General features: G+C 25.8%; 2 protein-coding genes across 2 annotated transcripts in view; one reads left to right on the forward strand and one right to left on the reverse strand.

The window, feature by feature from the left end:
* Window positions 1-20,751, reverse strand: part of LOC129611247 (uncharacterized) — a 39,976-nt gene that overhangs the window by 14,686 nt on the left and 4,539 nt on the right. The gene's annotated exons all lie outside the window — the stretch shown is intronic.
* On the forward strand, window positions 6,772-14,481 carry LOC129610802 (uncharacterized). Its single transcript, XM_055523524.1, has 11 exons — window positions 6,772-7,043; window positions 7,152-7,222; window positions 7,616-7,789; window positions 7,898-8,573; window positions 8,655-8,785; window positions 10,831-11,058; window positions 11,990-12,101; window positions 13,400-13,653; window positions 13,756-13,894; window positions 14,158-14,312; window positions 14,372-14,481. Exons 1-11 carry the CDS (start codon window positions 6,772-6,774, stop codon window positions 14,479-14,481), a joined length of 2,322 nt encoding a protein of 773 aa, XP_055379499.1.

The following is a 20,751-nucleotide window of genomic DNA, read 5'->3' on the forward strand; positions in this document are numbered from 1 at the left end:
AAACTTGTATTGAATACCTAATTGAATTGAGATGGCGATGTCGTAACTCTTGATAAATAAATTATTAAGAAATCTACTAAGAAAACTTTACAAGAAAATGACACATCAGTTTTTTTTATTTTTACATTAAGACTTTCATTGTTTTGACTCAAATGCTATTTTTTTCAACTTTCTTTTTGAAAATAATAAAAAAAACAAGAAAAAATGCTGCTAAGAAATTCTTAACCCTTTCTCGACGCAATTCATATGGAGATATTAAGGACCAATTAACATAAAACATATTGGAGTAGTTGACCTTAGCTGTTGAATGTAAAGAGTTTGTGCTTAGCGAGATGGTGTAATAGTTTATCAGTATGCGAAAAAATTCGTTGTTACAATATTTATTTGCAATGAATTAGCTTAAACAGGAAGAAAAAAAAATTCGTAGAGAACAAATTTATGTCACTAAAACAAAATTTCCGAACCCCTTTACCTAATTGGTCAATTTATATTACTTATAAATCATTCTCGCTAAAAAATTTTATTGAAATTGGCCGAATTGGCCGAATTGGCCGAATAACAAAACAAATATTGTAAAACTACATTCGTTGTTATTTACAACAAGTTGAAAAACATTTTTGTTCAAATTTCAACCAAATACGACGTAATTTACGTACTTTTGAAATGTTCAAATCTCTAGTAGTTAAAAAGGTATGATGTGTATTGAAAAGGTTAACTTATCTCGTCTTTTAAAAGCTTCATCTTATTTAAAAAGCATGGAAAATTAAAAAATTTTACATCGGGATCGTTTCATTATTGTTATTTTCGCATTATTACTATGAAAATAGGGTATGCAAACATACTTGGGGTATATGCTTGTGTATTTTATTTTCGAAAATCAATAAATTGTGTTTTGAGTGAATGAATTTCACATAATATGCGCGCCCATAAATTTTATGCAATCTAAAAGAGTACCCATATTTTCCACATTAGTATACAAGCATGAAATAAAGTATTTTCACATCTCAAGATATAAGAGCATTATAAAACAAAGACAGATGAAAAAGAAAGATGCTAACAAAAAAAAACAGAGGTTCAACAATTATTTTTGATTATTTTATCTGTTCCCTTATACATATGTATTTCTGTTGATTTAAATGTGCCTCCAAAATGCAGAAATAAAATATTATGTTAATTGTATATACCCCTTTTGTTAAAAACCTTATTTCAACTTCAAAACAAGTCGACCTTGTTGACGGCCAAAATATCATTAAATCGTTTATTTTGTTACTCGTATAGTTAATTCGATGCTGTATAAAAAAAAGCATCCTATTAATTATGGAAAATTTCAGACGTCATTTCAACACTACAATGGAGTTAGCAATATTATTTTTTTAGCATATTTTTCATATTTAAATTTAATGGAAGAAAATTGTGAAGTTCATTTTACCCGTTGATCCATTCATAACTTTTTTTTGAATCAATTATTGTCTGTGAAAATGATTAATAATACGTATAGGTCGGACCTGCATAATACTTGCTTAACAAACCATTCAGCTTATCAGTGTCAATTGGTGGATTGTATGTTGATACTATTTTGTTACAATGTTAGGGAAAGTTGTGATACGTTATCTAAAAATATATGTAGTCAATGTCAAGATTTTTTTCGAAACATTGCATTGAAGTTTAGGGAAAACTTTTGTAATTAAAATTTTTTTAAATAAGTTCTTTAGTAATTGAATAGAAAAATAAATAGTTATTGGCTTATTTAGCGTCTTGGGTAAACCTCATATTGAAAAAAGAGACCTTTGTAAGATATATTGAATATCTTCTAGTAGTTATAAGTGGGTACTAATTGATAATCGATATATATTACAAGAAATATATAAATAAAACAAAGTCTTCCTTTTCATTTTGTAAATTTTTCAAAAAACAAAATAATATTGTTGATAAACAATGAAATTTAGTTTGAATTGAAACTTAAACTCAAATTTGCAAGGAATAGAGAATAAAAATAGAATATTCATGAAGTAAAAAAGGGAAACTATGACGATGAACCCAGTTATGAGTTAAGACTAAATATAAAATTAACTTTCTTGAAAATTATTACCTTATTCCTAATTTGATTTTAATATACCTAGTAAATTCATACAAATTGACGTAATATACGTCAAAAATTTCTTATGAGTCAAAGTGAAAACTAAATGGTAAAATTTAGGGACAGTCTGTATTAACTGCAAGCAAATAAGAAAACAATTTGTTGAGAGACTTTTTGTTTTTTGATAATTTTATTTTTTACAAATGTGTAGTGAAAGTTCCGTTTTTTTTGTGTTTTATTGAATAATGAATAAATTAATTAATTACTTAATTGTAGCCGAGGTAACGATAAAGGTTTTTTTTAATGTTAAAAATTGTTTTTAGATTTAAAGTGTTTTTTAATTGGTTTTGTTTATTTATTTTTGTTATTTACTTTTTTAATGTTTTGTAAAAATTTAATTCATAAGTTTGGTTTACGAATGAAGAACTCTCATGTATAAATACTCGTTAAATATTTTGTAAACTAAACAAAAGTATAAGTTATATTTTTTTTCAAAATTTATCAAATTGTAAATCTTGATTATGGAATTGTAAAAAAATCCTTTGAGAACTTGTTAACCTGAAAGTAATTTGAATTTGAATTCTTTATTTCTAACTTTGCAAAAATATCAAAGTCCATTTAGAATTTTCTAATTATATTTTGATGTGGAAAGTAGCTTAATAGTTTTTTATTTTGAATTCTGTGGCCTTGAACTCGAAAACCCTGATGACTTAGTTACGGAGCACTAACTCTAAAATTTTTTTTTTAAATTATAGATTTTCCCTAGTAGAAATAGTGTAACGGCGTTATATGTTTGTTTACTCTTATGTTTACTTTTCTGTAAAATAATATATTATGGTGTTGTTGCTATAAATGCTATTCATACATGTTTCCGGGCTAAATGTTATTGTAAAACATATAAAAAACGTGGATTAAAAATTACAAAAGACTCCAGGGAGAAACTCTTGAGCTCAAAGTATTTAATAAATGTTTTTACTTTGAATTCAATTTTCAAATTAATAAAAATTTATTAAATACTTAAAGAAATTTTCTTTTAAAGATAAATGGTTTTATAAAATTCATTAACTTTGCGTTTAAGTACAATGTCTTGTAAATTGTTAGGTATTGGTGCTCGATTGAATATAAAAATTGATTTAAAATTAAGCAAATTAAGACAATTAAGCTTAATTCAAAATTCGTTTACAATCTTAACATTTACTTCGCTCAAGAGAAAATTTCGATTTATTGACTCATTGCTCTCTTATAAATTTATGCTTTACATTCCACGTTCTTTGATAACATGAATTTGATTATTGAAATTTTTGCAAAAATTTTTAAAACTAAATTTATAAATTCTAAAAATTGTTATTAATTTTTTATTTCTTTTTTTATAAAATTTCAGATGCGAAACGGATTTCCTCCTTCTATATATCATTAATTATTCAATACTCAGAACTTGATTGTTAGAAGTTTATTGGATTGCATGAAGGAAAGAATAAAATTACTATTGAGGAAATTCTTAAAAAGCATTAATGTATAACTATATAAACATCACAATTATCATATATATTACATACATATGTGCATACATAAGTGGGTACTAATTGATAATCGATATATATTACAAGAAATATATAAATAAAACAAAGTCTTCCTTTTCATTTTGTAAATTTTTCAAAAAACAAAATAATATTGTTGATCGTTTGAATACGAAGCTTAAATTTATCTCCGAATATATTTATTTTCATTCAAAATTAAATTGAAAAATAAAAGCCGGTTGGTAACAGGATAACGAAAATTTGAATTGTTATTACAGAAAGAAAGAGAAAGAAGACTAAAAAAAACAAGTATTATACATATAGTAATGCTATTATAATAATCAATTTTAAACCAGTCGCTTCAAATAAATTGAAACGATAAGCATATAAGTTTTTGAAAACAAAAATAACGTGTCATTTAAAGAGTAATTCCGTATGTCGAAGAATTATATCGAATGAAAATACGACAGTGATAAAGAAAGAAAGAAAGAAAGGGAGTGAAAAGAAAAACAAAACAAAAAATGTAATTTAAATGCTCATATTTTCTTTGTTTTGCTTTATTTTTATTTTTTGCACAACTAACAAAACAACTGCCTATAAGAGGACAATAACATTTGCATCAGGATAAAAGTGGAATATCAGTATAACACTTGATTATAAGAGAATATTGAAGTAAAGAAATTGTTATAAACAAAGTTTGATAAAAACATATTAAAGCAAAAAATTAAAAATTTTTTTAATTATTGTTTGTTGTTAAAATGATGTTTGTATTTTACAGTTAAAATATTGTTATACACTCTTAAATTAAATACTGTTATATACATTTTAAATATATTTGTGTTGTATGTTAATCGCTGGAGCTTTTGTTAACTTTATTATTTCTTTCTTTTTTACAATATTTTTTATTATTTTTATTTAATTTTAATCCAATACCAATATTTTATTCAAGTAATTCAATTTTTCTTGTGTTCAAAGAGCACAAGTCTCTTAATATTTTCTTGTTGTTTTTTTTATTTTTTTTTTTTATTTTTTTTACTTTTTACATTATTTTCCTATATATTATAGCGAAAATAGTATAACAGAAGAAATTAAAAAAAAAGACAATTAATTCAAAATAAATTAAAAAATAAAACAGAAAATAATAACAAGTGCATTGCACTTCTTGTCTTATATTTTGTCACAACCAAGAGCAGTTAAAGGCAAATTATATCGACAAGAAAAAACCAAATTAAAGCTAAAATGGTGACATTTATTCAAAATCATCAATACAAACTTAAAGTAGACGGGATTTTGGTTTGATTTTTGATCAATAAGAAATAAGAAACCGTTGCAGTGACAATATATAGTGGCGAAAATATTAACATCAACACTTGAATGAAACTAAATGATAACAGTTATTACCTTACAGTTTTAATTCGATAATCGATAATGAAGTGTACAATATTTTAACGAAAAAAGTGATACAGTTACTGAAGTTTGACAACAATGACAACATTGAAATTTCATAGTTAAGAAATATAAAAATAAATTTACAGTTTCATTTTTGTTGTTGCTTTTTTTTTTATAAAATTGAGTGCATTATGCAGAAAATAACGTTTGTTTTTTTTTCTCTTTTTAATTTTCATTTTTAACATTTATTATTAAAAAAGTTAAAAACGCACTTAAGTGTGGAAGGTGGATACGTTTTGTTACCGTTTTACTAATAAAAAACAAAAAAAAAACAAAAGAGATTATAACGAAAAAGTGAAATTTTCATGGTTTGATTTTTTTAAAACGAAAAAAAAAAACAGTTTTTCCAATTTTTTTTCTTTTACTTTAAAAATTTTATTATTGCTATCTCTTTTTAGTTTTCGTGTTAAGATAAAAATAAAAAAGTTGTTTACGTTTTTTCATCTTTATACAATAAAAAAAAAACTAAATTGTGTATGTGAGTGTGGTGTCCCAAGAAAATTAAAAATTTTTAAAATAATCACAAGGCATAAAAAGAAATTAATAAAGAAGAGAGGAGAGAGAAGAAAGAAAAATTCGAAGAGTAAAATTTTGTTTTTTTTTGAACTGGATTGAATTTTATGTTTTTCTTTACAAATTGCATGAACTTTGTATGTGTACACATATAGATGTAATACAATAAATTACGTACATATATGTATGTATATATTTTCATTTAATTTATGACTCACAAATATAATATTATTAATATACCGTTATTACAAATATATACATATGTGTGCTTATAAAATGAAATACAATAATTTTTAAGTTGTATAAAAGAAAAGACCAGTGTAATCATTTAATTATATATGTGTATATGTAAATATGTATGATATATTTAATGTATTTTAATATTTTGTGCATGAAAATGAATACTTTTCTAAAACAGAAATAATACGTAGAAAGGAATATTTTATATGTATGATTAATCTTAATAAAAAGTTATAATAATAATAAATAATAAATAGTAACAATAAAAATAAAAGTAAATAAAAAAAATTTACGAATCGTAATTCTCTTGAACTTATACTTCACGCGAGATATCTTAACCTGGTACTAAAATTTTTTCGACTTTTTCTATAACAGTTACCAGTAGAAACAAAAACAATAAGTCAAGTAAAAATAAATAAATATGTATATTTTTGTATATATACAATAATTTTAAAAAATATAAATTTATTATACGAAACGGACAATAAGAAATTAGTATCTATATTATCAACATATTTAAAAATATATTATTAAAATGGTAGAGAGAATAATAATGAAACAGATGTAGTGAACTTGAAAACCGGTATGAACTTATGCTCATAATAATTAACAACAGGAAAATTTATTAAACTGGGAAATTGTTAATTATTAATATAATAATTAGGAATTAATTAGGAACGAAAAAAATATCATTTTTTTATGCTTCATTTTATATTCCTTCCCAATTGCAATTAAAAAACTGTTTTATTACGTAACTTTTGAACACAATTTTTAAATATATTGTAAAACAATCAATAACAAAAATAATTTAAAAATTAAAAATAATTTTGGAAATGTGTTGAATTTCATTTCTAATTAATCTAAAATAATTGCTTCATTTCCAATTTAAAAAGAAAATAATTTCATTGAAATTAAAAAAATAATATTATAAATTGAATAAAATCATAAAAATAAAAAATACTTTGTACAAAAATAATGTTAGGACATAATCAATGGCGATTTTTTACTATTATAGCTGGATTATTATTAGCGAATGCAATTGATACTCCAGCAAAACATCATCAAAATTCTAATCATCCAATAAGATATACATTATACACAACACAATTACCTTATTTAAAATCACCTGCATCATATACAATAGCAAAATTTACAAATAGAGATTTAAGAAAAATTCCATCATCAACATCGTCTATTGTAAAATATCAGCAGCAACAGAAACAATTACAATATCAGCATCATCAACAGTTTCAAAATCATTACCAAAAGCCAATAATTCCACAACAACAACAACAAATACAAAATAAATCGTATAAATTACAAAAACAATTACAACCACAACGTGGATTATCTAGTCTTAATCTTGAAAGGCGAAATATTTATGTAGCATCGTCATCACCACCTTCGTCATTAGATTTACATCAACGTTTTATTCCAAAAAAAAATCTTATTAACGATAAAAAATATTTTAATATACAAAAGCGTTTTTATGATGTAAGAGCATTAAAACCCTCATTCTCATATAATCCAATATATCATAAAAATAGAAATAATTTTAAAAGTAATCGTAGATCAGATGATCATCAAACAACAACTATCAATAATATTAATGAAAATCTAGCTAGAACACCATCTTATGATAATTTAACAATTGATAATCAATTATTACAACAATTTAATAATGATCTAATAGAACAAACAACTACTACTTTACCAAATAATCAATTAGAATTAAATTTACAAAATCCGCAAAATTTACAACAACCAATCGCTGAAAAATTAATTCAATATCCTCAAAAATTTCATTCATTTTTGCAAGAACAAAAAATTGAAAGTACAACACCTTATGCACAACAATATATTTATATTGCACAAGTTATTGAACCAACAAGTCCTGGACCAATTAATAATCGCAAAAATAATTCTGATAATCAATCTATACAACAACCAAACCAAGCAGAACAAAATCAACAATTTCAACAGCAGCAACGAAGTAATGTACATCATTTGAAGTTAAAAAATACTAACATTCGAAATAAATTGAATAATTCGAATGAATTTTCAAATTTGAATTTAAATCAACAACAATTACTTGATCCAGATCAGCGTAATAGCCGTGATACCCAGGAAGAAGAATCAAACTTATCTGGACGTCGTATTGGTTTTCAATTTCCGCTACAAATTAGTAGTTATGATTCACCGTTTCTAAGTTTCCCAGATCCAACAATTTTTCGAAATGGACCACCAATAGCACAGTTCAGTGATAATAATAATAATGGCGGCAGCGGCGGGGTTGGTAATGGAGAATTATTAACAGCCACAACTGTTGGTGTTCCAATAACATTTCCATCTGGATTTGATATAGATAATAGGTTTCCGAGACAATTAATATTTGATGATACAACTGGTACATTACCAGGAAATATTCAAGTTGAATTTCCGGGATCGGTAGTAGCAAATAAAGCTCATAGTAATAATGGTAAAATTTTCCGCGATGAATTAACAAAATTCATTGATTTAAATGGACCATTAGGACAGCGCGGGCCGAATCGAGGATTATTTTTTACAGATGATTTTCGGTCTGGTGGTCCAGGTCGACCATTTTTACCGGCACCACAAAAAATGTATGTTGAATATAATGATTTCCCAGGTCAATTGAAAACTTCTAGAGGTATTCCATTTAAATCATCAAGAACACCAAGAGTTGTATTTCCAGCAAGTGATAATGTCGGAGGCAGTGGAAGTGGTGTATATTCAAGTGACACAGTAGCTTTCAGGTATACTTGTTTTTTTTTCAAAACATTTTCTTTTCAATAATTTCAATTTTTAATCGAAATTTCCATTTTATAAAATTTTAGGGATCAAAATTTTGGTTTAAATGAATTATCAGCTATTCAAGATGTACGAAATGAATTTACTTTGCAAGACATTAATAACGATAATCCTAGTTCAGCCAAACCAGATAGCTCTAGTTCATTCAACGAAAAAGGTATTAGAAAAATCTCTTTTTGCAGAAATATCATAAGATTTTAATGGAACTGTAGGTACTAAAATTGCTTAAATACTATATCGCCTATCAGTAAAGATAACATTTTCATTGGTTATTTAATTACATGCTATTTCCCCTTTTTTTTTAATATTGATGAAATAGTTAATGTTGTTAACACTCTCAATTCTTAGCTTTACTTAACTACTATTATGCTCATGCTCGGGGTTTATTCAATATAGATTCCTATTACTTTTTCAAAAACTCTTTGAATAAAATTAAAGTTTTATATTTTCCAAGATTCACACAACACTAGTATGTTATGAAATACTAGTATATGATCTACATTTTTGGAACTTTCAAGGTGTGACTTTATCTGTGCAGGATCTGTCAATCACTTGTAACTTGTTTTAAATTATGTAATTTAGTGCATATATTATAAGCATTGATAATCCTTTCTCATTTAGCTCCACTTACAAAATTCTGTGATCAAAAGTAATTCTGTTAAAGAATTTATAATTTTCCGAAAAACCAATAAATTAAAAATTTTTCAAATAAGAGAGAAACCTTTCCTGAATTAGTAAAAGAAGTTCTTCTTTACGCTAAAATATTTCGTATGCAAAGTGTCCAGATTTTGTCTAAATCCATATTCCTAGATTAAGGAAGTTGTAGTTTTTTTAAATATTCTTTTTTTCAATCTAAAATGATAGAAACTTTTTCAGATCAATAGTCAGATAATCGTCATCCATAACGGACAGTTTTCGTAGAATTTTTATATTTGTATGCTCTCGTTCCTATTTCTTTTCAAAATTCAAATGATCAACCTTTGATTGTATCATCCGTTTCATATAAATATATGAAAGCTATAGATTAAAATCTGCTAATTCCCAGCTTACTTGATCGTTTTACTTAATTCCTCAAAAGCACCGATCTCTTAGTTAGTGGTCTCTTCGTTTGGCCGATCAGGGATTTTTCACAATTGTTACATTTTATTTTGTATCACCGTATGCGTTCTCTTTTTTGAATTTGTGTTTGGTAGAGATTAATAAGTTTCTCAATTGATATTTGATGAAAGTCTTAGATGATCGCACGTGTAATATTAAATAGATTGAACGATAACCAAAAGTAAAGATACAGATGTTATTCGTTATGCGTCGAGTGAAAAGGTTGCTTTTCTGTTCCAGCCATCATCTGTTCTTTTTGTTGATATATTGATGATACAGTCCATCGAATCTCCAGCTCATTTAAAGAAGCTGAATAAAAAATAATCATACTGAAAAAATTAAACGATTTAGCAATTTAAAGAGTATAGACCATTCAAAATTACTAAAGAAACTAGGAGGATTTACTACAAATAAACGAAACTAGAATTAAAATAAGAGAAAAACAATTATAATGACAGAAATATGAAAGCAAATAGATCAGACGGAAGAATATATGGTAGTACAGTTAACAGGAAAAGCAAATGTTATACAAAATAATTCTCAAAATATTGTATAGTCAACTGATTATAGCAATAGTATTTTTATTTCTGTGCGAAAGCAAACATCATTGTATTGTTATATTCAATTGTATAAATGAAAACGCCATGTGGCTTCAGTAAAGTTAAAAAATTTGCATTTATTGATCAATTGAGTTTTCCAGCATTGCATAAATTAAAACGAAAAGGGTATAATGCCACGTTTGATAAAATTACTAAATTTCAAAAATATTAGTGCGCTGTACTGAGAATCGGATCTGAAAATTTTAGTTACCCAATTGCACCTAAAATAATTATCGGTTTGGAAAGCCTTCGTGCTTATTCGAAAGGTTGAAATATTTTTTTACACAAAATTTGACATCTTTGAGATAACCTAGTCCATTTCGTGTACACATTTGTACTTAGTTTTTTAAAATTCTCCCTTTAATCCAAAAAATTACTAACAAAATTAGCAGTAGCTTAATTTTCTGCTTTAATAAAATGCAAAACAAAAGTTGTACAGTAATTTTATTTTAAATCTGTAAATGTAATTTTCTTATATAATAAATATACCTACACAAATATATAGGTGATATAACAACGGAACTTCAATGCCAGCATCAAGGTGGAACTTGTGAGTTCTTCCTAGTATGTTGGATGTCTACTGGTTTAATAAGAGGAACATGTGGGGGCATCCTACAAGGATGCTGTCATCGTACTGCCAAATCATCAAATTTGGGAACATCTGATTATGTGAATGCAGTTGACTTAACAGATCTACCGCACAAAACTTATGGACCAACTATTAATGATGCTAGTGAGTTGAGTTTTATAGAGGGGAAGGAAAAGAAAGGGAAAAACAAATAAAATGAAAATTTCTAATGCAAAATCTTAAGCTTTTAGTTTTATTTCTTGTTCTTATTCAGGTGTTTAAAAGGATAAACGCACATTATGTTAAAAGAAAAAAAATAATGCATATAGTTTTGAAGGGGAGCAAACAGTTAACTAAAGAGAAAGACATTTGTAAACAAAAAGTGTTGGGAAGCTTGCATGCAAAAATTTTGTTTTTTCTTTTTTATAAAGTTGTTCAATCAGTTCACAATATTTCATTAATGTTTTTATTTATTTAGTGAATATTTTATAATAGTAATGTTTTTTTGATTAAAATCATAGTATATTAACTATTTTTTTGTTATCTAACCACACAAACACACACGTTTACATTGTAAATTAATTTGAACGCAATGTACGATGCGTTTGATTAACCCTTCAAAATATCAAAAGCTTGCGTTAATCGCTTTTGCATGCACACTTTCTAACACTTATATGCGAGATCAATAATTTTATTTTTGTTTTTATAGGATTAAAAGTAGACATTTCTTTTATTTCATATCATATTACTTGTTATATAAATGTGTGAAAGATCTGTTGGGTCGCTGTCTATTTGTGTAAATTATATGCTTTGTATATTTTAATAATGTTACTAACATAAGTAAATTTTTAACAAGTGCTTTAAAATGTATAACTAATGTTTTGTTCTTTTATTAAATTTTTATTTACATAAACGTGCATATACCCCCTTAGTCAAAAATACAAAATTATCATTCAATTATGTTCTTTATTCAGCAACTGACTCTGCGTCTGCTGATTAACACAAATTAGTAATAATTTTGAATTTACGATACAGGGCACTTTTAAATTTACGTGCCGATAAAGCAATATATAAATAATTAATATTTAAATTTTAGGCTGCGGAATATCATTAGCAAAGCAAACAGCTCAAAGAAGGATTGTTGGAGGAGATGATGCAGGATTTGGTAATTTTCCATGGCAAGCATACATTAGAATTGGCTCTTCAAGGTAATATTATGATAACAATAGTTCGTTGATGTTCATTGAAAGCTAATGGAGTTTATTTGTTTTACTATAACTAGGTCTTATTTAAAATTTAAATTCAACCATTGTAAACCTTAGACAATTTTCTCAGTTTTATCTTTAATGAAAAAATACTTGTTTTTTTGTCACAATAAATTCTTTTGCACAGTTGATTTTTATATTTTTATATTGAAACTTGAAAGTAGGATATGCAAACTTTTGGAACAAAAAAAATCAAAAAAATCCATCAAAATAAGAAAAACCTTGCATATTTTTGGGAGAAAATACAAACCAATTTTATTCCCAATAATACTCTGTAGATTTTGTCTTTAAAAAACTTTAAAATTGTGATAAAAATTAAAATAATTTTATTATTTTTTTAAACCTAAATTTGTTTGTGAAAATTAATTAATTTTATTCCTAACAATTTACTTTAAGTATAATTAAGGTGTTATTTTTAACAAAGCTAAATAGTTACGATGATAATAATTCGATAAGTCTAGGACGCTTTTTAAGTAAAAAATCCCTATACTTTTAAAATTATTTTTTTAATAAAGCTCCCAATCTAAAATTTATAAATTAGTAACTGCATGCAAAACTGCGTTTCATTTACAAATTGCTCCCAAATACTTTACAAATTTTTGTTACGAGACAAGAAAGCTGTGGTCAAAGCTAGACTTGCTTCTCAAAATATTTGATATCTTTCCGATGTGAGGATATTGGTGCATTAATGGGGTTTCTAACAAGGCACTATCTGACTGGCGAACAAGCCAGGAGGGTTAGCCACCTCGCAAGCAATCACTGTAGAGGCTGCTGCGATGAAGGAAAAGAGAAAATGCTATGCTCATGTCTAACTGGCGAAGCGCTGGCGAACTCTAGGTAGATATTCTTTGGGCCTTATTAGCGAACGTAAATGCTAGAGACCTTAGTCGGTTTTTAAGAAATTCCGGGGAGATTCTAAAGCCAACCGGATTTGGTTGGTTCCGAATATTTTGCACTAAGCTCTTTAAGTGTTTTCGTACTAATTTCAGGAACTAAATTGAATACGATATTGAGCATGTAAAGAGGTTTTATTTAAATTTAAAAAATTTTTTTTAATAAGCTTTTATTTAAAATATTCAGACTAAGAATAGAAACAGGATGTTTAGAATTTAAGCAGTTATTTAAATTATAACATTGGTTTTTTATGAAGAAATTATTTGTATTTAATAAATAATGTACACATTTTGTGTTTGGATCTCATAAAAATGGATTATTATATTTCTCTTATTTTTACATTTTAGGTGTGGAGGATCACTTGTATCTAGGAAACATGTTGTTACAGCAGGGCATTGCGTTGCACGCGCCTCACCACGCCAGGTTCATGTAACGCTTGGTGACTATGTTATTAATTCGGCTGTAGAACCGCTGCCAGCTTATACATTTGGTGTTCGTCGAATTGATGTTCATCCATACTTTAAATTTACTCCTCAAGCCGATCGTTTTGATATATCCGTATTAACTTTAGAACGACCAGTTCATTTTATGCCACACATTGGTATAAACTATTTTTATTTTTTTATATTGTTGTATTTTGCTCTTAGCTTCTTGTATATTTGTTGAAGTTTTTAAAAAAATTTTATTTTAAAAAATTATACAGCTCCACTATGTTTACCTGAAAAAAATGAAGATTTTCTTGGTAAATTTGGTTGGTCAGCCGGATGGGGTGCTTTGAACCCTGGTTCAAGATTGCGACCAAAAACGTTACAAGCTGTGGACGTTCCAGTTATAGAGAATCGGTTAGAAAAATAAAAACCAAAACTTTATAAAATATTAAAAATTTTATTCCTAATGCACAACAAATTTTTGAAAGCAAAGTTTTTTTTTGTAGATTTAACAAAAACCATATTAATTAAAGTATAAAATTTAATATTTAAAAAAGTTTAATATGTTTAGATTTTGCTTTAAAAAGAACAAGTTGAAATTTTAGTTGATACAAGGACTTTTAAATTTTTTATTAAAATTTAGTTTCATACAAAATTTTATTAAAATATTATTTTAGAGTTTGTGAAAGGTGGCATAGATCCAATGGAATAAATGTTGTAATTTATCCTGAAATGATGTGTGCAGGTTATCGAAATGGTGGTAAAGACTCTTGTCAAGGTGATTCTGGTGGACCATTAATGCATGAAAAAAATGGTAGATGGTATTTGATAGGTAATTAGATATGTTTGATTTAATGATTGGTCTTTATTAATTTTTATTTTGATATTTAGGAGTTGTCTCAGCCGGTTATTCTTGTGCTTCAAGAGGACAACCTGGCATTTATCATCGAGTTCCCTATACTGTAGATTGGATTTCTTATGTTATTGGCCTTACATCATAGTAAAAGCAGAAATTAAATTTCTAATATTTTAAAGTTAAGACTTAACCATTAAACCAATTCGAAAAAAAAGAAACTAATGCAGGAAAGCACAAAATTATTTTCCGTTATTAAAACGAAATGTTATTCTTCTATTGTATTCAAATTAATTATTAATTTTAATTATTTATTATACGTTTTATTTATTAGACTTTTTTGTATTCAAAATTTCTATATTAATTTAAAAAATTTTCCAAATACAAATCTATTTAAATTTAGTACTAAAACAATGTGAAGTTTGAGAAAATTTACGGACGTATTGGGGACGGCAATCTTTATGTTTTAATAGTGTTACTTCTATATTGAAAATTATTCATTTTAAAGCTAGAGGATGGTGCGAATATGAATTTTGCTTGAATTTCTCAAATTTTAAATTTTTATTAGTTCCTTAATTTACTTTCAAATGCATTAAAACCCATCTCATCTTTCTACTATAATCAGTTCGCGAATTGTTCAATTTCTTGAATTAATTACTTGAATTGTGAAGGAATTTCTGGAAGCAACAAAGAAATTAAAGAACATACTAATTGTGCAGTTTTGTGCAATAAAACCTGCCAGCAAGTAAAATGAACAGATTTTGTTTAACAATTTATATAAAACTATTTTCATAGATTTTCTGTTATAATTTTTCAAATTCTGTTCCCAATGACATTTTCATGTTTTCCGTATTTTTACCACTAATCTAATATTGAAGTACTAAATTTAAACAAAAAAAATTTATAAATTAAGCATTAAATAAAAAATCGAAAAATCGAAAAAAAAAGTAAATGTAATATAAAAATTAAATAATTATGTGATATTTTTTAAGAGTAAACATTAAAAAACTTTTTAATAAAAAAAAAACTTAATTTAACAAAAAGAAAGTCAGAATTTTTTACAACTACTGTTAGACCAGATATATAATTAATTGTAGGCGTACATTTATACTTGCAAGCCAAATCGTTTTAAGTGATAAATCTCAATTATCCTAATTACTGTAAAAGATTAAGGCCTAAATCTCACAGAAATCAGGAATTGATCAATTAACCGAACTCTCAAGTTAAAGAACTGAAATCAATCAGTTGATGTTTATTATAATTTTATTATAATAGCGACTTATTCCAATCCAGGTTTACGGCTTGAGATCCTGACTTAAAACATTATTTTAATGAAAAAAATTCTGATTTTAGTGAAACACTATATTTTCGTATGCTCATTTTTAATGTAAAAGTAACTTTAATCGTTAGAGCAGAAAGTTATTACTAATTTTTAGCAATTACTAATTTTTATACAATAAGTAGGTGTAAATATTCTTGAAACGATGTTTTTTGTTTGTTAATAATTTTTTTTATATTTTTGTTTTTTTTTTTAGTACATTGTTTTATCTCAGATCTTTTAAGAAAATCAATTACTACCTATAAATCATAATTAATTATAATTTAATTAAAAATGTAATTACTTAGTTTAATTTTACAAATATTTTAAGCGAAATAGTAAAATTTCTCTTGCATATTATTTGAAAACTGGTAAATAAAAGATTTGTGTAAATAAAAAAAAAAAATGTTTGTTATTTAGTTTGTCCTCTGACAAATGAATTGCAAAGAATAATTTGAATAAAAATTCTTTAAATAAACTATGAGCTATAAGAAACAAAAAATTAATTCAATCACACATAAAGAATATTTTGCTGGCACTTCCAGTATGGCAAATGGCAATTTCCAATAAAATCATTTTAATGTCAAGATTTTGAAAGTCTTAGGACAAAGTATAAACTCAAACAATTCTAGCTGCCTTGAAATAATTGTTCTAAAAAGCAAGGTACTTAAAGAACCAAAAAATGTCAACTTCCTTTTCGTTAAGTCAATTCCTTGTTCTGAAATATGTGTAAAGCTTTCTTTCACTGAGATGATTTTTCACGTTAAATTTTTACTATAATTCGGAAAAGTTTGCTAATTTTGAGAGGTGGTAATTTTGAAGGGAATTAATTATTTTTTAAATGTCAAAAAGTAAGTATAGAAAATGGAATGAATTCCGGAGCCTTGAAGTCTATACGTTTCGAAATTGTGCTTTTGATTTAGCATTTAAGTGGATCTATTGGTAAATGAGGTTATGTGTTAAATGCTCAAGGTTTTTAAGTTTATCAAACACATAAACATGTTGTTAGTTTTCATTTCCAAAATGACTAAAAATGTAAGTTTACGAGTTGTTGACGATTATTTTCTTTAATGTTTTTATAAATTTCTTATGCAATTACTTAACTACCTCATAAAATTCTAAGGAAATAAAACTTGTTTTTATTGCATTTTAATTGAAGATGAAAAAAATTTTATTCAATTTTATATGAAATAAGTAAATTTATGTTGTACACGCTTGCCCAATTTTTTCTATTCAAATTATGAAATTAATGAAAAATTAAAATCGTGCCTTTTACATTATTGATTCACTGTTGTGAATTTTTTGAACATTAGTTTAAAATTCATTCAAGTTAAATCTCCCAGCTCCCACAATTTCAGTGGATTTTCAAATGATGCATGCCTTTACAGTACAAATTACAACATAAAATATGTGCCTTTTAGCATACAAAGAGAAAAAATTTTTTTTTCACATTTTTTAAAAAATATTTTCAATTTTTTTCTCATATTATGAATGAATGTATAGGATTAAAGGTATACAATGAAAATCTAATGGGAAAATATTACACAATTTTTGAATTTAAAAAAAATTTAACAAGAAATAAAAAAAAATATTATTGTGCTTTTCGTTTTTTTCTTTAAATTTTGATTGGCTTAAAATTTCGGAGGTGCAAATGTTCGTACAATGATCTGGCTCTCACTTATTACTCTTATTTTCAAACTTATATTTGTAAATATTTTCATATATTCGTTTAAGATTACCATTTTCATCTAGTTTTAATGGTTAACGGAGCAATATCAGGCAATGGGAAATTTGTATATAGAATGGTAAGATGACAAGAAAATGGTATCTTTTTGTTCAAACAAAGAACTTTAAAGTACGTGAAAAATAAAAAATGAAAGAAAATAGTACGAAGGAAGAAAAAGAAAAACAAAACAGACAATATTTAAAAATTTTATTACTAGTTTTCGAAACGGATCCCGTGTAACAGAACTGAAATTGTATTGGTTTTAAATTTCAATATCGCAATAATATGGAATAATGACTATTCGCTTGACCATTTTCTAAAGTACAATGATTGTAAGTTTACTTTTGGTCACTTGCATTCCATGTTATGAATTTCTCGTTCTCGAGGAAAAGATTCAAGATTCGAGATACAAATTTCTCGATAGTTTTCCTTCTTTATAAGTCAAAATAATGTGTTCAACCACTTGAAGCAGTCATCTACGATGTGGACATGTATATAAATTCTTGCTCAGCTTAAAATTCTGCGTTGATTTAGATAGGGTTCGTCCGTTCGTCCGATAGCACGATAATTAAAAAACAAATAAAGCAAATACGACCAAACTTTCACAAGTTGCTTCTTTAGTGCCAAGGACGGACCCTATTGTTCTTAAATCAATTCGACCAAAGGATTCGGGCAGCTGTCATGCAACTCAAAGAGTAAACTCTTTACATATTTCAAGAACTAATAAAATTATAAATATGAAATTTGTATTCGTGTGTACCATTACATTTTAGAGGTTCTAAAAATTTCAATTGAATGATTTCACTGCTTCGGGTAGCTGCCATACAACTTTAAAAACATAAGAGAGTTGGACTCTTGAGATTTGGCAGTCATGTATCCAATTATAGATAAGACATATCCGTAAAGTTTTGGTGGAATGGTCTGACAGGTTCGAGTAACTACCACACAACCGTAAAAACTCATTCTAAATATTTCAATAACAAGTTTTTATACTCAGATTGCCAAGGTTCAGTGTATTATTCAGACGGTTCAGATCAACTGAAACGTTTCTACTTGTTATTTTAAAATTTGTTCTGAATTTTAGTTCACTATATTTTTTGTAGTTCTGTTGACGTGTAGTTCCAAATACATAAGATCTGAATTGGTGAGTCAACCTTTTTTTCTTATTACACTACTACGCCACCTATAGTACAAAGCAAAAATTGAAATGTTTGCGATATTTTTTTAATTCAAAATAATTTATTTTTTTCAATACAAAGAAAGAATCCCAAATTTCCTATTCTGAGAATAATTTTGAGAAATCTTTGGGATTTTTAAAATATTTAAGTTCTCGACAAAATTAAGTCTTAAATTATCAAGCTCAGTATTTAAAATTTCGTTAAATAATCGGTTTCGTATGAAATCGTTTTCATATTTAATTTCGTTTTGTTTCTAATTTTCGATTGGTAGTTGAAATAGGGTTTTATTTATACTATAAATGAAACCTGAAAATATAATAGTTTATATTTAAAGACAGTTTCTTAAAAGTTTTCTATTCAAGAAACTAAAAAATTTATTTATGCCTTTTAATTCATTCTTTTATTTCTTCACAGCAAAAAATAGCAAATGAAAAAAGTAAGGAAAAAATTTATGTGAACATCTTGCAAAAATTTTGTTTTGTTTTTCATGAAAAAAAGTCTTTTAACTAAAAGTAAAGTCAACTGAATAAAAAAAAAAATCTAAGTAGAAATTTACACGATCATCGTGCATTTAGTCTTCACAGTGACGGTAACGTGTTAACATCGTTGTCTCATCTCCTTCTTGTTTTTCTTTTTTAGTAGAAAAAGTACATTAATAACGGCTACGAGTATTAAGGAAAATTTTAGAATTTTATATTGCTTGGGCTACCTATATACTACTATTATTAAAACTATTTTTCTTAATTGCTGTACAAGTTATAAAATTACATAAAAGGAAATCTAATACAATTTTTATATTGTTGTGAAAAAATTCCAGGAAACGTTCAAATTTAGATTTGGATCTAAATTAAATTTTTACATACAATACAAATTTAAGAAAAAGTAGAACAAAACAATATTTTTTAAATTTCGGGAAATTCTTACACCTAATATAAATATAGTAAGTATAAAATTATAATTTAACAAATATAAAAACAATCTTATAGTTTCTCCAGATTCTTTGTTAATACCAAGTTTTTGTTCTATATAAATTCAATACTATACAATATAACACTTTTATATCATTCAATAGAGTATATACATGGGAACAAGTTTTTCTATGTAGGCATATTCTAGGTTAATGTTACAAATTGCACCTGTCTAACAAGTGTTTATGTTATATGTAGAACAAAAACGAATGATAATTTAGTTGTAGTGTATAAGAAATTTGAAAAAGTTTATGAATATTATTTAACGAAATTGATTTCGATATATAAAGTATCGTTTAACATATATTAAAAGACTTGTATAATATTTTAGAGTTCAATTTTTATTAAAACTAAAAAGAAGACTATTTACTCATTTAGCTATGATGGTAAACGCTAAAAAAAAAAAACAAAATTAGAATTAAGAGTATGATACTAAAAAACTCGATTATTTCAGTTGAAGGTGAAATTTTTGATAATAGATATTATTCTAATTATAGTTTTGCATCTTTAAAATATTAGATCGAGTTGCGATTTTTAATTTAATATCAGCTTAATTTTTTATAATCTTTAAAAGTTTAAAATACATTTGCTTTAGGATTAAATATTTTACAATTACGTAATATTTGGATATTACTATACTTAATTTGTATATATATATATGTACTTATATGTATCTATAAGGTAGGCTTGTCACCTACCTAGTAAACTCAATAATGCAAGAAACTGGTTCATGATTCAACGATGTTATACACCAGCCTTATGCTCTTGCAATAGCAGCGATGTAGGATAAAAAACATTACTTATATGCATATCAAAATTTTTAAGAAAATTAAAGATTAAATGAAAAAATTGAATGAATTTTCTAAAATGAATTTTATTTGTTCTTCTTCCAAGTAAACTTAACTTTAACTCTAAGATAATTTTACTAGATTTGAAATTTTGTACATTTCACTGAAAGTAAAATATTATGCTGCAAAAGATAATTTCATTTAAATTAATAGAAACATTTAAGTTGGCTTAGAATTTTGATATATTTTAAAAGAAAAAAATATGTTGTGACCTCATTCTTAAAGTGTTGCATAAGATTATAAAATTTTTTTCGAATTTTAAAAAAGATCAAAATTAGATTTTATTAATGTTATCTATTAAATTTTTAAATTTGGTTAAACAGTGGAGGTTTATTTTCTGTAATCACTGCAGAGTCTCTCAGTTAACAACCAGAAATTTT

Source organism: Condylostylus longicornis, unplaced genomic scaffold (assembly GCF_029603195.1).
Source record: "Condylostylus longicornis isolate FDR11 unplaced genomic scaffold, ASM2960319v2 ptg000048l, whole genome shotgun sequence".
In the NCBI taxonomy this organism is placed as follows: Eukaryota; Metazoa; Arthropoda; class Insecta; order Diptera; family Dolichopodidae; genus Condylostylus; species Condylostylus longicornis.

What these genes read in the sequence shown, in the direction of transcription:
- LOC129610802 (XM_055523524.1), top strand. Translation starts at nt 6,772, where the DNA reads ATGTTAGGACATAATCAATGGCGATTTTTTACTATTATAGCTGGATTA. An exon ending in ATTAGAATTGGCTCTTCAAG is followed by an intron (nt 12,102 to 13,399) that starts GTAATATTATGA and finishes TTTACATTTTAG; the next exon opens with GTGTGGAGGATCACTTGTAT. An exon ending in TCATTTTATGCCACACATTG is followed by an intron (nt 13,654 to 13,755) that starts GTATAAACTATT and finishes AAAATTATACAG; the next exon opens with CTCCACTATGTTTACCTGAA.